Source organism: Camponotus floridanus, unplaced genomic scaffold, assembly GCF_003227725.1.
Source record: "Camponotus floridanus strain SB8 unplaced genomic scaffold, Cflo_v7.5 scaffold87, whole genome shotgun sequence".
NCBI lineage: Eukaryota > Metazoa > Arthropoda > Insecta > Hymenoptera > Formicidae > Camponotus > Camponotus floridanus.
Genome location: NW_020229857.1, coordinates 241937 through 259440, shown reverse-complemented (window position 1 = coordinate 259440; position 17504 = coordinate 241937). Strand labels below are relative to the sequence as shown.

The 17504-nt window shown below is 35.9% G+C and overlaps 1 protein-coding gene across 1 annotated transcript in view; it reads right to left on the bottom strand.

Annotated features, from left to right (window-relative positions):
- The window catches only part of LOC105256160 (homeobox protein orthopedia), a 28061-nt gene extending 18616 nt beyond the window's left edge, over positions 1–9445 (bottom strand). The window contains exons 1-3 of the mRNA XM_011265863.2: positions 9217–9445; positions 4184–4318; positions 2802–2983 (exon numbers count right to left, since the gene is read on the bottom strand). Of these exons, the coding sequence (XP_011264165.1) occupies positions 2802–2983; positions 4184–4318; positions 9217–9262 (363 nt within the window). The 5' untranslated portion in view covers positions 9263–9445. The remainder of the gene's footprint in view (positions 1–2801; positions 2984–4183; positions 4319–9216) is intronic.
- Between the last annotated feature and the right edge of the window lie 8059 nt (positions 9446–17504).

Below are 17504 nucleotides of genomic sequence, written 5' to 3'. Positions count from 1 at the left end.
AATACGCAACAGATCCGCCATGGCAAGTCAAGAAACCTTTGATAGCGACGCTCGATAGTATAGCGATGCTGAGCGCCGGCGCCTTTCCCTCGCAGCCCCATTGGTGCCGAAGGCCCTCTCCACACGAGTACCCGCTGCCGGGTTTCCTTGGAAACGCTTCGTTCACGCTGATGTCTACCCTCGCCCACAGAAAACCTCTTTCAATTAGGCAGCCTGCCGCCCGACAGACCCACGAATCCCGGTTCGCTTTCTCTCCTTTTCCTTTCCTTTTTTTTTTCTCTTCCTGATATTTCCCGAGAAAGAAGAAACGAATACTCGCTGTTCCCGGAGCCGGAAGACCAAGTCCGGCTTCCCTGACATGACTTTGAAACCACTAATTCATTAAACACTCCGGAAAGTGCGCAGCGGAGTCAATATATCGCGCGATATTCTCAGCGCGATGACGGATGAAGATCATCGAGGTAGACGTTGTAATGTGATTCTGAGACGATCGAATCGTCAGATTTAAATTTTATAGCGCTATGGTACAAGTGTTACGATATCGAAAAACGATTTTACATATATGATTAACCTGGAGAAGTAATTAATAAAGTTTGTAAATTAAAATCTATTTTAAAATTAGAATCTCGGACCTGTATTTAAGCGAAACTTTCGTATCAAACTGATTGTTCTTTTTTTAAGGGATAAAATATCTTTCTGATAGTTATCCATAACTATTCTCATCATATAAACACCTAGCTTATTTTACAACAAACGAAGATGCACGATATATCCGACTCGTATGTGCAAATTTATATACGCGCGCGAAAGAGAGATAGAGAATGGCTGCTTGATATGCGGCACAACGCGCGGCTTGACTGACGCCTCCAAGTTGCGAATAAAATTTTCATGAATTTCTATTAACTCCGTTTTTCTAGACGTGCCCCGGAGACTTAAAAGAGTTCCATCAGCTGATGGCCCGCGGGGAGAACAAGCCATTCTCCTACGCGATAGTCAAATTCGATCGAGTTGACAAATTTTTAGCTGATTTGCTCTTGGATTAATCCAATGTATCGAGCCCTCGATTAAAAATTATTAGAAAATAAAGTTAATACCAATGAAATATTTCATGAAAATCGGCAAAAAGTTTTATGAAAATTAAATGATAATTAGTCATTAAAAATGATGAATATTGATAGAGAACTTTATAAACGCAATAATCTTGCTTCGGCTATTCAATTTTTAAAACATATTCATGTTGTAAGATTATTTTTAATATAGTGCAAAATAATCCCATTTGTTCGAACAAAATGATATCGTAAAACTCGAGTATATTATAATAAATCAAAATGTTTTTTGCGTTTATAAAGTTCTCTATCAATATTCATCATTTTTAATGACTATTATCATTTAATTTTCATAAAACTTTTTGCTGATTTTCGTGAAATATTTTATTGGTATTAACTTTATTTTCTGATGATTTTTAATTAAAATACGTGCTGATATTACGCCGAGTAATTGAACGGAAAGGTTGATGAACTCTATTAAATGAATAGAACAGGAATTCAAAGATTTTCGTTCTACGAATTCTGAGATATAGATTTCCGTCGGCTCCGTATTTAGATAAACTGCGGAAATCACGAGTGTATTCTTGCTGTCAAAAACACATTATGCTCGTTAAATTATAATACGAAAGATGCTTCGATTTACCGTGTCTTTTTAAATTTGATTTGACATTTATTATTGACACATCTATTTTTAATCTTCATTGTGCACTATTTTTGATTCGTTGCATCCCTCTGTGTTAATGTAATGCAATATAATTAGCTTAAATCATTTCCCTAAAAATTCATGAAATAAAATCGCTCATTCTTAATCGCATCGAACAATAAGATGTCTAAGCTAGAATTATCTTGGATAATTGATGATTATTCATGGATGGCTCAATATAAGGAAGGCTTAGCAAATAGCAGCTTTTGAGGGAACCACTTTCTCGATCCTTGATCGAGAAATTCCTGATGCTAGACGCAGGACTTGCGCGAGTTTCCGCAAAGTTTCGCGGTCACCCCGCAACCAAGCGGAACCCACCAAAATTCGGAACCCCGCAGGGCGAGGGCTTAGCTGCTCTGCTCCAAGTTTCACTTTAATCCAAAAAGCCACAGTAGGCCGGCACAATTGATTCCACCGGAGAGTTCCGGTACTGTCTGGATATATGTTTCTGAGGATAACTGCGAGGTCACCACGCGACAATTTATGCTACAAACCCCCTGACTTATCACTCAATCGCTCTACATTTGTGTCATTAAATTTTTACACCGTAGTCGAACGCTATTTTTTGTCAAACTTTTATAAAAATATTCGTCCCTACAAAATCTTACGTTGTTATTAATTAACGTATTATTATGCATGATAGTCGCTCATCAGAAATCATTTCATGTGTGATAATATCTCGAAAAAATGATGCATGATATATCAATTTAATCATTGAAATATATAAATTTATATAAATGAATCGGTTATTGCGCATGAGTTTTAAAAAGTAGGACGTAATTTTCTGAAAAGAAAAATAATCGATATTTCTGATATTTTAAATCGCAAATAAATAAGTCACGTAATGTTTTTTTCTCGATGATCTTTTCGGAGATTTAAATATTTAAACGTAACGTTGCATTATAACTATTTTAATATATGCACGATGTAGAAATTCTCGCAATGTAACTTGGATACGATGGTGAATACGCAAAGTCACGCGATGGCTTTTATTTCACGCCGGATTAATCGTTTCGTGCCGACGGTAGTCTGTACATTTTGGCCACACCTACCTGAACGCGACTTTCCGTGAGACCGATTCTCACAGCTATTTCCTCCCTCAGGAAGATGTCCGGGTAGTGAGTTTTGGCGAAACACCTTTCCAATTCGTTGAGCTGGGCTGGTGTGAAACGCGTCCGATGTCGCTTTTGCTTCGCGGGTTTGTCATCGCCCTGCCCGATCACCGCCGCGCTTCCTAAAATACGAAATAAATAAATAATACAAACGTGTCGAATGCCAATTTCTCCGATATCAATTATCTTCAATTAATTGCAATAAAATTGCTAGAATATTTAAATTTCTACAAGCATATCTCATTTTCAAAGAAAGCTATGAAAGGTATCTATAAACTACCTATAAAATAATACTATTTTTTTATTCAAATATTGATCAAAAATTATTAATAAAATTAGCTTAAAATGGGCTGAATTAAGTTAAATTTGTTTTATTTTTATTGCAATTTATTGAATAATTATGGCACTAAGCTACTGTATTGGAAATACTTAGCAAAATAGTTTCATCTTCTAATTCACAATGCAAACATCATGTAATCCATTCTGAGAATATTTCATATATTTATTGCGGCTATTCATAAAAAATTCGCAGAAAATTTATGCAGTTTATCTTTTTGTTTAATCGACCATTATTGAATTTATTTAATGAACAAATAAAATCAGTCATTCATGTATTTAATCTCAAGACATTCAATTATTTTTAGACAGCGCTATCTCGGAATGTGAACAAAAGGCATATAAGGTATAAAGTAAAGTAATCGAATTATATGCCAAACTTTTTCATCTAATTTTGTTTATTTACTTTCTTTAATAATCTCATGGCACATTTATCTACTCCAGATTGGAAGATGGAGAATTAATTTGCGAGATTCGCGCGATTAAATTGCGAACCATTCTTTGAGTCTCTCCCGATTTTCGCAATTCTTTAACGAATTCAAATGGATAAAAAATATTCATTATAATAAGAATTTTATTTTGACAAATCTATAATCGTAATATATACATCCATTTTTTGTATTATATAATAAATCTCAAATTGTACAAAACAATTCATAAAATTTAATGTTTCATTCGAAACATTTTCTTCAATTTAATGTTTCATTCGAAACATTTTCTTTTACTTAAAATCAATCCGAAATATATCTGGGAATTTTTAATAAGAATTTATTGAAATAAAAAGTTTTATACCGGCGGAACTTTGGCATATCGACAATTTTATCATTGTATAATAAAGGAATGGTTGATCATAGTGAGACACAGAAAATGGAAAAAATCAATTTGCCGCCATAAGTGAATTAGTTGCAAATGTTAGATAGATTAGTCGAATGGACTGATGAATTTTCACTTTTCCACGCGACCCACGACGGAGGACGAGCACTCACCTGCGCCAGGCATAGTCATGATCAGCTCCTGATGAAGCGCCAGGCCACCACCCGCGGACAGACCGGAGCCCAGATTCACTCCCAGCACGCCGTGCTCCTTCTCGTACCGCTTCAGATCTTGCACATCCTTCGCTCCTACGCGCGTGCAGCAACACGGGGGACGGCGCGGGGCAGAAAAAAAGAAGACGTGCCGCTTCAGTTTTCTTCCATTTTTTCTCTTTTCGCCGGGCTTCCTCCTCGTGCTCCACACATGCCTCCCGCTCGCCCGCCCCACGCGCCCGCTCTACGTAGTTTAAATTTGTATAGGAGCAGAAGCCGGCCGAGGGGCGTACGGGCCACTTAGCGAGAAGGTGCGAGAATCGTCACCGTACTCTGGCTTCTAGGCGGCCGGACACACATGCGTCCCACACACACACGTTCGCGCGCGCGCGCGCGCGCAGGTACGCGCGTACGGGTGCGTGTGCGTGCGTGTGTACCAACACATGCGAGTACCTGGGTACGTTTACGCGTGGACATGCGTTACGTGCGGAGACAACCTCCGCAGGTTGTCCATCTCGGATCGCGGTACGCCATTCCCTCTCGGATCCAGTATGTGTCAGATCGCAGGTATCGCACATCGTTGTGCATTGTCAAAGATGCTTACGTAATGAGATAAACTAGTTTAGTTGGGTACGACGTAAACGCATCTTCTGCGTCGCGCGAATCAGACAAAGAGCGCTCGTGAAAAATTTCCATTCAATGATAATATTATACAATGGAACTCCATGGAAAATCGAGGAGGCTTGGAAATAATGAAATAACTCGTCTGAAACTATGGTCATTAATGGTGAACACTTTTTGTAAAAGATTTTGCGTAAAATTGGGAGTAGGTATGGCGTTAAAATTTTTCTAATCACGTGCGTTCTCAAGTTTTTTGGGTGAATTTGGATAGTAGGAATATTTTAGAAAAGTATATAAATACAGTAGTATTTTTCATTAAAGAATGAAAGAGGAATCTCTTTAGATCGATTGTTTAATCATTCATTGTTTAATCATTTTAATTTGATTATATTTAAGATTCATTGTTTAATCATTTTAATTTGATTATATTTAATAATAAACCCTTTTAATATATGATTAAAAAATGCGGAATATAAATAGAAATCTATGAATTTTATTTATAATCACACAAAGCTATAGAGAATCGATATCAAACTATCATGTAGTGAGATTTTGCTGAATGAATATCTCATTTGAATGAGCTTTATAACAGATCTTTATTTGTATTTTACTTTTTATAAACCTAAACATAATGATATTACCCGGATTTTAGTTTTGGTATTTATAAACTTCTTTTTCGATTAAAATTCGATAAATTTCTTTAATATTCTCGCTGAGGATGTAATTCTTTACACACATTAATGAGACAAATTTTGTTAGTGCACAAAAATTGTGCAACATAATCATAGTCTCGTCTAAATCGCATTGTGTATCCTAATATAAAGAAAGAAAATTGTTTGCCCGTAATTATATCCACATTATACACTTCGAAATACCTTTCCTCAGGTTAATGATTGAGAATTATTACTTAATCCCACGTTAATTGATCAGATTATCAAAGATCATAATCAAATTAACACGCTAATCACTAAAGGATCGCGTGCGTCGCAGTTAAGTATTCGTTTTACACGTGTATTTTTTTTTTCACTCGCTGGAGTATCATAGTAAATCAGAGTGCATGAAGTGGCTGTAGAAAAAAAAAGAAATTTTTATAACGTTCGATTGTTGCAACATTTATCGACGTTTGAAAACTTTATGATTGACAGCCGCTCGCGCAGAAACGTCTAAATAATAAAGTCATAAATCACATTACTATGTGCGGAAATGTCGTGACAGACGTATTTATTCGCATGTCACATTCGCGAGTTGGTGCCCGCCTTGTCTCAATGGATGGCCGACGCACCAAATGCAATTAACGTATATCATAAAAAATTTTAACGGACATACTTTAAGTGTGACGAAATGCATGCGTGCAACGACGTCCGAGGGCTAAATTTCATTTTCGAGATATCGCGATAAATTGAAGGGGAATAATTGAAGATATCGATGCGGTTTACGAATCGATCAATCATTAGTAAGTATACGTTTAATCTCATTCCGCCGAGTGACAGATAAGTGTAATTTATTAAACGCAAAGCCATACGATCTGCATTTGCATGAAATTCATAATCATCATACGACAATTAGAAACATAATTTGAATAAAAAATCAAGATCTTAATAAGAGTTGATCATCTCGAAAGTCGAAAATCTCTCATTCGTTTGAATTATTATTCAATCTGTTCGATAATAATGTTATTGCAATGAATAGAAAACAAGCGCATAAATCATATATAAACATCGCCTACTCCTTAAAGTGAAAGAAATTAAACGATAATTTTCTTTTAATCCAGTTAACGTGTACCACTTTATTCAGTTCTCGCCACTTACAACATTCTAACTCTCTAAATCGTTCCTCAACTTCTCGCGTAATGTAATCAGTGTTGAGGTAATTAAGATCATCAAACTCGAGAAGCGGCTTTCTTGAGACAGAGGAGATCGAAGACGTGCGCGTCACGTGTTACCGACACATCTTACCCTATTATTTCATACGGATTTTTAAATTAATTTCATCCCTCTTTTTTATTTTCTCGGTTACGATTCTAGAAGATAAATTTAACAAGAAAAATGTTCCCGAGTGAAAATAACGCAATTGAACATAATTTACTACTTTACTTGATATAAAAAATGTATAAGAAAAAGGAAATAATGCAAAAAAATTATAAACATGCATAATAAATACTTTATCAATTATTTATATGTTACTCTTCCACAAAAAATTTTTACGGTTGTCATTATACAAATTATAATTTATAAATTTATAATTTAATTTACTTTATTATCCACAAATATTTAACATAAATAAAAAAGTAATCAATATCTTTAATCTTATATAAAAAAATATTAATATGATTAAATAATTTTAATTTTTCACTTTCAATATGCATAAATGAGCAAAAAAATGATGTGAGAAATATAAATTTATGGATAAATTAATATAATCAATATTTTACAGGAAAATTCTACGATGTTAAATCATCCCCATAACATTCAGTAGGATTCAGAGTAGATTAGCCAGGCAAAACAGTCCCTACGCCAGCCGACGGGTGATGTAAGTCAAATTAATTAAATCTGATTCGTATTCGTTCAGGATTTGTTTTTTTTACAAGCATAATAAAATAAAAAAATGCAATGAATTATAACGATACGATTAAAAATAGACGTGTGCATAAAAAATATAAAATATATCCAAGTAAAATTCGCGATTAATAAAAACAATTTAAATTAAAAGACATCAAATTAAATAATTAAATTGCGGTAATAATTACTCAGCGACAGATCATAATAGTACTATTTATTTTATTAATTCACCCGTTTTACACAGGAAATGACTTTTGCCTCATAGAAGATGTTTGATTCATTATCGACTGTGACATTTAATCATAATTTTTTACATATTTTCGCAATTATCATTTTGAGACAGATATTTTTACTACAAATTTAACCATAAATAGTACGTGATTAATTTTAAATAAATCTGTGTACATCATAATATTACAATTCGTCTAAAAAGATTTTAGAATTTAAAATTACATATAATCAAATTATAATTATTTAAATGACAACCGTTTAACATCCCCTCTATAAATGTTTTTTATTTGAGTTTAGATATTCTTTAACAATGTTCGATTATTAATTAAAGATATTACTTGGATATTAATTCATTGAAAGTAAGTGCCACGTGAAGAAAAGAATGATATATTGAAAAGTTGAGATTATAGAATTTGAACATAAGAACTAGCTCTCGCACTTTAGAAAAACCATGAAACACGTCTCTTATGGGACACCTGATGCTACAATGATACTTGACGCCGCACTTTAAATCTGAGATTGTAGTATCAAAGTTTACACTATACTACTACATCAATATTGTACCGTCACTATTTTCTCTTTGTCGTATTCTACATTACGTATAAAAGTATGAAAATAGAATCAACTTTTTTACGACATAGAAATTTAATCGTTGTGATAAACTAACTAATAATTTTTCCGCGATATATATATTTATGATGATAATATCAATTATGACATATACTCCATTATTTATTCGATTCTCCGTAACTTCTGTCATGATCTCAAAAATTTACAGCTTTCAATCCATTAATGGTGGTGGAATCGGGCGCTATTATTCATATTGATGAAATCTGCGATATTGACACTGCATTAAATCTTTGAATTATGTATTTGATTCAATGAAATTGCCCAACACTTTACAATGTCTTTCACACATTGATGAAAAACTTTAGATATAAACTATATAGAATTTTTATACAGATTAGAAGCGAAGCGCGCGTCTACCGTCGACGACATATCGGTGACTCTCAAATATTTCGATTAAAAAATATATTTGGCAATCTCAAATAAATTTGGTAATCTCGATTAAAATATATTTCTAATTGAAATGCATTTATTATTCATGATTGGCGAGAAAATAATGTAAACGTCTCACTAGGTGGCCCGCACAATCATTAGTAACATATCACATTAACTAATTGTAAGACGTGATTAAAATGATTGCAATAGTAAAAATTTAATTACAATAATTAATATAATACTTAGCTTTCATCGATAATTTATTAAGCGTCAATTGCAATGATATAAACTGATAATTTCATTTTGAATGTTAATTTGGGATGAATCCAAGATACATTTAATTATACCGATATTGTCCGTCTAAAGCAGGAAATTTTGATAAATTAAAATAGGGCGACAGAGAAATCGGGGGTCGGGAATCTCGGCCAGCTTCAAATTTTGAAAAGAATTCAGTCGTGGAAATCGAACCCCAACGAGACGTTTCGATATTTGACAGACCAAGATTAACGAAATCGTGATAGCAAATGCTCATCCTTCTCGCACTATAACCGGGTAGAGATCTTTTTGATGTACGGTACTTACCGGAGATACCGTGTACGGAACCGCCGGCGGTGATATTGTTGAGCATGCCGCTCCCGGGGAGCGTAGCTCCGATACAGCACGCGGAAGCGGAAATCCGCGTGACACCGCGAACACCTCACCCTCAACTCGGAGGAACTTATACAGGGGAGAAAAAAAGAACTGTGACGCACGATCCTCCTTAGATGAGTATTTGGGATTTGTACAGACGAGCCTGAGGACCGGCCCGTGCCCCAGGAAGGCAAACAGCGAACTGGCCGACTGCCATATCCAAACTCCCCCACTCGTTCTCGCTTTGGTGGCAATGTTGGCATCTCGTTCACGTAAATCCTCTCGCCGCCGGTTCTCTCGCTCGCGCTCGCATCTCGTGAGAGTCCCTACCACCCTCGCGTTCTGCAACGGTGGGCGTGATATTAAATCGCTCCTACCCTTCAGATTCAACGGAAGCCAGGAAGGTAGCTAGCTGCGACATTGCCTTCTTCCAAAAACTTATTTTTGCAACCGGAATCTTGTCTATTTTATTTTATTTTTCTAGAAGCGAGAAGTAATAATTACTATAAATTATTCAAGACTATGATTATATATTTTATCTGTGATAAAATATTGATAATTATGATGAAGCGAAATTTCATATACTATTGTATAATAAATTTATCTCTAGGAAGATTGTTACTTGGGACTATAGATATTCTTTTCTACATGCATTTAAAAGTTTATACATTTTATCTCATAGAAAATTTAATTAAATATTAGTCCGAAATAATTGCGAAATTTTTTCTTCGCACAATCGTCGTCCATCGAGTGCTCTAAGAGGGTAGGGATCGGAAGCTTCGTCAAAAAGTGGAAATATCAGAATAAAAGGATGTAAGGTGATCGCGACGAAGGAGTCTCGCACCCGAAGACGCGGTACCGTCGCGTCGGCGGATTTTCAGTCGCCGGGACCGCGGTGGTTGGTAGCCGTACGAGGGTTGCCCATATCCCCGAGATGAACTCTATCCAGGTTACCGTCTCTTTCACCGTCTCCGCTTTGTGGTAGGCGGCAACCGCCACGAACACGGCTCCAATGAGCGAGTAGCCCGCCCTCCGGATGCCCCACTAGTTTTCGCGCGGTGGAGATTTATTGAAATTTTATTTTTATGGCCGGGGGAGGAAGGGGGGGGTGGAAGCGCGCGCGAGAGCTCGCCGCGAGTGCGAGGGTGGAAAAAGAGGGGTTAGGGAGGGAGGGAGGGAGCGAACAGACGACCGGCCGAAGGAGAAGAGAGAGCTCTCTTCTTCTCATTTCCTCCGCCTTTCTTCTCCCTTCTACCCTTTCAACCCCCATGCCGCGCCTCGTTCCCATCCCAGTCGCTCTCCGTCTCTTTCCGCTTCGCTCGTCGAGTTGTTTCACGTCCTCTCGTGCAACGCTTCCTCCCTCGCGCCCTCGCTGGAATCTCGCTCGCCTCGCGATCTCGCTCTCTCGTTGCACCTTATTCCCTCTACATCCTTTTAATTCAATAGCTACCCCTTTTTATAACGCGGCAGCCCACGCAGCGAGAACGGAAGCGAAGTCGCGATGACTCCTAACGCTTACTGATCCGCCAGTCCGCGATTCTACATTACAGCATTCCATCCTATTTGCGACAAGCGTAAAGGAACGGTAGTTCTTATGTAACAATAGTTTTTTATGCCGGATAATATAATAGTTTATTGAAATTTTAGATTCGTCCAAAGACATTATATTTGCCTCTCCGAATTAGGAGAAAATATATATAATAATACTTATTGTTAATTTGCATGAACACGAGTATCGGCACATTTTATTGCTTACATATAAAATATAAATATGCTATCGAATATATAAATAATTTCTAAATTACTATAATTAAATGTTTACTTTAAAAGCTGTTATTTAAAATTATATCTTGATATTTTAAATTTAATCAATTTTATTTATTTGATCAATTTAATAATTAATTAAACTTTTTTATAATATGGCTCGTTTATTAATAGTTCTTGTAGTTTCATCAGGGGTACATACATAAATAATAACAGTACGAATGACTCTGCTTTTAGTGCACTAAATGACTTATTAACGTCGCACCAATTAATATACAGAGTATTCCACTCACATTGAAATAATTTTAATGACTCATTCTTTGACGAATTTGAAGTCGTATTGTCATGTACATCGGTAATTTGTAATAATCGTCGTATCCATTAGTAATTCATAAACATTAGTTGCTATATTAACATTAAATCGATATCATATATTGTAATTCATTGTTCTAATATAACTTTTATATGCTTCTGTTTTTTAATTGTATTTGCAACAAATTTAAATTTTATAAATAATATCACGGCTTATAGAAAAGTATATATAATTTTTACAATAGATATAAAAATAACTAATTTTATAATAAACATAAAAAGAGAAAGTTTATATTTTATTTTTCAAATTTAATAATAAAAAAAAACCAGAAATGGTTAAAATTTCAAATACATGTATAAACCGGTACAGTTTGATATTATAACACTTCTATTGTATATTTGTAACAAATGTGAGGCTGCTGCATTGTCATGTAGCTTCTTGCAAAGAGGACAGACAAGAAGATGTCAAAGAAATTTAATAAACGCGATGAAATAGTTGCGTCCGAGTTTCATATATTTTTTCATTAATGTAAGGATGATTAACAAAGTTAGTATTTCCCACATTTATATCTTTCGCATTTTTTTTTATTTGTGATATGTTTGCGGGAAAATTTATTATACGATTTTCTATTCGATGGTGACCAATTTTTCGTCCTCTCTCTAAAAATTCTTCTCTTATCGTTATTAAATTATTTATATTTTATTTATATTTATGTGACTATTCACGTCCTCTTTCCCCAATACTGTAGAATAATTAAAAAATTTGCAACGACATTTCGTTCAAATATTTCGTAATAATGAGCTTATACGAAGCCACTTTTGGTGCATTCAAAGAAGAATCGCAACTGACAGGGATGCGATTTTTAATTATGCTTTTCAGATAACGCGTCATATCCCTTGTAGACTTATTTTTCGCTCATTTGCATCATATCCACCGGCGCTAATGAGCGCAGACGCGAACATATGCGTAGTCGGCATATGCAAATATATAGCTAATTGGATTAAAGATAATTAACGTCGCTGGTCCGAGTATTCGATCACACAGACCGTACCCGAGAAATTTCGACCATATTGCGACAATATTCACAAACACAATATGAACGGTACAACCTATGTAACCAGTGGCGATGATCGCTGTGTGTAATTGCAAAAATACTGTGGAATCTCCCCCATAATGAAATAGATATCACGCGGAATGCGTTGCTCGCCCGTACGGAATTCTCAGTCACATCATACTTCAAATGCATCGCGTTTGCGGTTCTCATTTCCGATGATCGCGATATTTGGGACAGCAGGATCGCTCTGACAATGGATAAATTAACTTTAAATCCTTTTACATCGTGTGATTTTATTTTTATCTCAAAAAATATTTCTTAATTGTAGAATAAATGATAAATTAATTTTAATTTGTTTGCAGCTGTAAAAAATCGAATTTATGAGAGAAAGATGTCACTTTTTTATAATACTTAAACAGAAATAAATATTTCCTAATCGTTATTATCATAATCGTATATTTTTATTACTTTTATTATTTTTAACTATTTGTAGATATTTACTATTTATAGATATTACACATTTAAACACAGGAAATGAAGACATATATCGAAATGTTGATTAATGTAATCAAGTCTAAGAAATTATTCGATTATAATCGCAAAACATTGAAATAAACGCGAAAACGATAGAAACAGCTTTGATTGAAATCGTTATGTATAGACAGTTTCAAAGACGACTAACATGTGGCCAAAACGTGCTGATGGCGGACAAAAATTGAACAAAGCGACTATTTTTTCAACGCATTGTTAGGGAACTGGAATGACATCTACAGCACTCGTAAACCGAAAATTATTTGGTAGGCAGGTATGTGTGCTCTGGCACGATCGATTTTAAACAGACGAGTCGAGCAACGGCAAATTGACAATGTGTCGAATGCAGACAACCGATGCCTCTGGCTAAAACTACCCTACCATGCGACGAAACCAAAGTCCTCTCTATATACATCGTTCGTTGCCTCGGAAAGTTGCAGTACATCCTTCCCAAAGTTCTTGATGGGTCGTATATTACTGGGTCACAATTGATTGCATGTTAAGAAATTAATATGTCGTAAACCATGATACTCTTTGTTATTCTAATAAAGAATTTATTATCTTCTCTTGTGTAAAATTTCAATCAAATTAATAATTAAGCAATTTAGTAATCAACAAACTACAAGCGTGGAAAATACTTATTTATTTAATATTAGTTTAAAGAGGGAAAATTAAATAAAATAATATTAAATAATAAATTATATGTCTGCAATTAATTTCACATCCAGCAAAGTATCAAACGGACAATTGTTATGTTTCGCACATATAATGAGAAGATACTATTAGTATATCAAGCACATCGTAGGGTAGTTTAATCGATGATGGTAAATCGAATCCGTTTGAGACTATTTTTTTGTTGCGCAAAATAATTTTATTTTCCTAAGCGTTGGCGAGATCCGACCCTCGTTCCGCCCTCAAACCCCGCCAACACACAAGTAATACCACTTTCGCATCGCGCGCGGGTGCGCGTTTCGCCGGCTCCAATTGGAACATCGCGCGCACGGGGCAACAGGCGACACACAGGTAGACAGGAATTTCTGATATTACATACCAGAAGCCGGAATGCCCCCATAACGGGTCCCGGGTGAGTGTACAAGGTTCTCCACATACGCCAGACATATTCTACGTCTCGCCCTCTAGCCGGTGTCTCTCCCGTTTGCTGCAAACCGCCATATGCCGCCCTTCTCTCCTTTTCCTCTCTTTTTCTTTCGACCTCGCCCTCTTCCGTTTTCCCTTCTCCCTTTCCTCCCTTTCTCTCTCTCTCTCGTTGTCTCCCTCTCCCTTTCTCTCTCTGTTTCTCCTTCTTTTTCCCTCTTTCCTCATCTCTGTCTCTGTTCGGTCAACGAGAATCCTCTTCTCCCCCAATTTCCACCGGTTACGGTCGTTTCGGAGTTCTTCAGCGGCGGCAAAGTACTTCAATAACGACCTTTTCTATCGGAAAATCAAAATCTTTTGTCGTTCGAGGCAAGTGTTCGCTTCCATCGATGCTCAGACTAGAGCTCCGAGATTCAAGATATCATAAAAAAATGTTGAGATGCAATGTTTGTCCGCCATATCTTGTTGCGGATTATTTTTCGCTAATTTGATTCTAACAAACGAACTCTATTTCATAAGCTATAAATATCGAATTGGAACTTTTAGGCAACGGAAAATATAGACATATAATAAAATTATATTTAGTAAAAGAATATTCGCAATTAAAACGAGATCGCTTACGTAATTATTACATTTAATAAATAGTGTAACGAGTTCGAGAAATACTTTATTAATATATTTTTACCGAAATAAAATCTCAAATGTCGAAATATCGTAAAAGTATACCGCTAGACGAAATAATTAAACAAGCAATGCTACTTAAAAGGACTAAAAATTTGCGTCAATTATAGCTTGTGCGACATAAAATATTTTTGTCTATAAAGTGATCGAAAAATTAAAATAAATGGAGAAATGTTAGTTGATGAGATATGATGACTGAAATTATGCTTAATGGGATGATATTTGATGAGATGTAATATTCATAAGATATACTTCTCAACAATATATATTTATCTCTTTGCTTTTCGCGAAATGTGAATAATATATCGTCCAGCAGCGAATTTCCATCGAGACGAATCCATCGAATGTACGGTCGGCGACTCATACGAGAATCTTTGGAAAGGATTTGCGGCATGGATGTCGCAACGTCAATGTCACAGCGGCGTCCTGGTTAGAGTGTTTTAAACGCGCGACATCTCTTCACTTATCACGAAAATGGGCTGCATGTTGAGATAGGTCGTTCCGCAAGGGTTTAGTGCCTTCGTTAAGCTGTAAGCTTCATTCAATTTTCTCCAATTTGCGGCAATTTGTGCTTACAGCACCTACATGCTCTCACGTCCCCTCCGCCCCCGTCGACGCACGCACGCACGCGCGAGCGCTCACGCTTACGAGGGCGAGAGAAAGAGAGAAAAATAGAGAGAGAAAGAGGGAGGGAGAGAGAGAGAGAGAGAGAGAGATGACCCTCCAACAAAATTCATTTTACGGATGCACTTACACACGCCGGACTCTTCGATATTATTTTTATACCGGGCTTTCGTAACTATCGACCCGTCTAGAGTAGATTACTGTCAGTTATCAAGGTTTATCCGGCAACTACTCGTAAAAAGCTCCACTGCTAACTGCAATGAAATATTATGCTATGCGAAAAAAAGCATGTTTCATTAGCTCGTAATCAATGTCCGGTATTTTGTATTTCTAATGAATGCAAAATTAAGATCTCTCCTCACCTTTTGAAGAAAAAATATACGTGTGTAAAATATATAATTCAAAGAAGTAATCTCTACATTTATTTATATTATAATTATTAATATTATAAAGTTGATTAAATCTATCGAAAGATATTTTAAATTCGCGTTATGATGATACAATGTAAACTTTGAACGTTAACTTAAATTGTAGCGTAAAAGTTGATTCTGCATTTGCAAATGGATGCATTTCGTATGCTGTTCACTTTATTTTCAGCAACGTCTTGACATCGGACAAATTACATGCGTCCAGGAAAATGCCATAGGTGCGCCGAGATATATTTCAGATATATATCTTGATGTTTCAGTACATCTCTAATTTATAAAGAAGTACCTTCTTGAGAATCTCATTGCGAGTAACATCATATAATCCGCTTATTCTTCCGAACCGATGGAACTCAATACTTTAAAGACGTTTTCATTTTTTTCAGCGAGTGTATAAACTATTATAATTTCATAAAATAGTCACCAAGTCTCTGAATATTTTAAGCACGCTTTTTTCTCTTTCTTTTTCTACGAAATAAAATTGACATGAAATTTAAATAAATATTTGCGTGTTTATTAGAGAAACAATTATATTGCAATGATATAAGACAATATAAGAAAATACAAACATTTTTAAACATAATTATTCTTTTTCTTCAAGTTAATCAAGTACGAATTATGATGAAAATTATAAATATTAAAAATTAAACAGAATTTTAATATCATAGACTTTTTTATTTAACTAAAGCTAAATAGCTACATGGCTTGAATACATAATTGACCGCCTTGTTAGACCTGTCGTCTGCCTTCGAACAGATCCTAAAATAGGTCCCAACTTTTGGCTTGTGTCGACAATTTCACTCCCGGGAATCCGTAACTACGTAATATCAAAGAGGTCACGCGAGACTCATCTTCCGGTCCAATCGCAATGATCCTTATTCCCGGTATCGAACGCGCACGCGGATCATCCGGTTCGGTAACTCGTGATATAAATCGCCCACCTGGCCCGGTACTTTTCCCCGCCGGACTCTCTCTTTCTCTCCATCTCTGACGATTTCTCGCTGCGCGATCGCGAATAGCTGTTCGCGTGGTTAACCTTTGTTGCACAAGTACAGCTCTCTCTGAAGTACCATTCTGAAATTATTACATTCTAGTGGGGTGGATATTAGCTCCCGCGCTTGTGCTTTCATTAGACGTTACCTTCGAGCGTTTCAATTTAGCGCGAAACCACCCCTCAGTCTCGTTCACAGGTCTATAATATCCAGCCAGGCACTTGCCGACTCTGTAGCATGCTTCATTTGGATGTCGATCGAGTTCCACCCATATCTCACATTCCTAGTACGGGCTGCCAACGAGTTACCAACCGTTATCGGCGATGCCACATTTCTGCAAATATTTTGCCACTCGATACCGCCGGCTTTCGCTTAATTGCCGAACCGGCGATGCGAAAGCGATCCGCGAATTTCGGTCGATTTATCGCGTCTGCCTCGCTTCTTCACTCATAAGAGAGCCATGTATTTCTCGTATCGTCCCGTTTAATACCGCCCGAGAGAGTTATCACGTTTATAAGATTGGTGAAGTTTACGCAATAAATATCCATAAAACACTCTGACACATTAGAATCGTACTATTAAACGATTTGGATTCAACAATCGACAAGAATCAACAAACTCCTCCGAATTGCTTGTTGTTTGTTACATATCATCACTTTTTTGTAAAAATGAATAATTTGATTAGTTTTATATCTCTAGAGTTGGATAAAGATGATGCATGTTTAATATTTAACATGTCGTAATAAGTTAAATGAATTTGA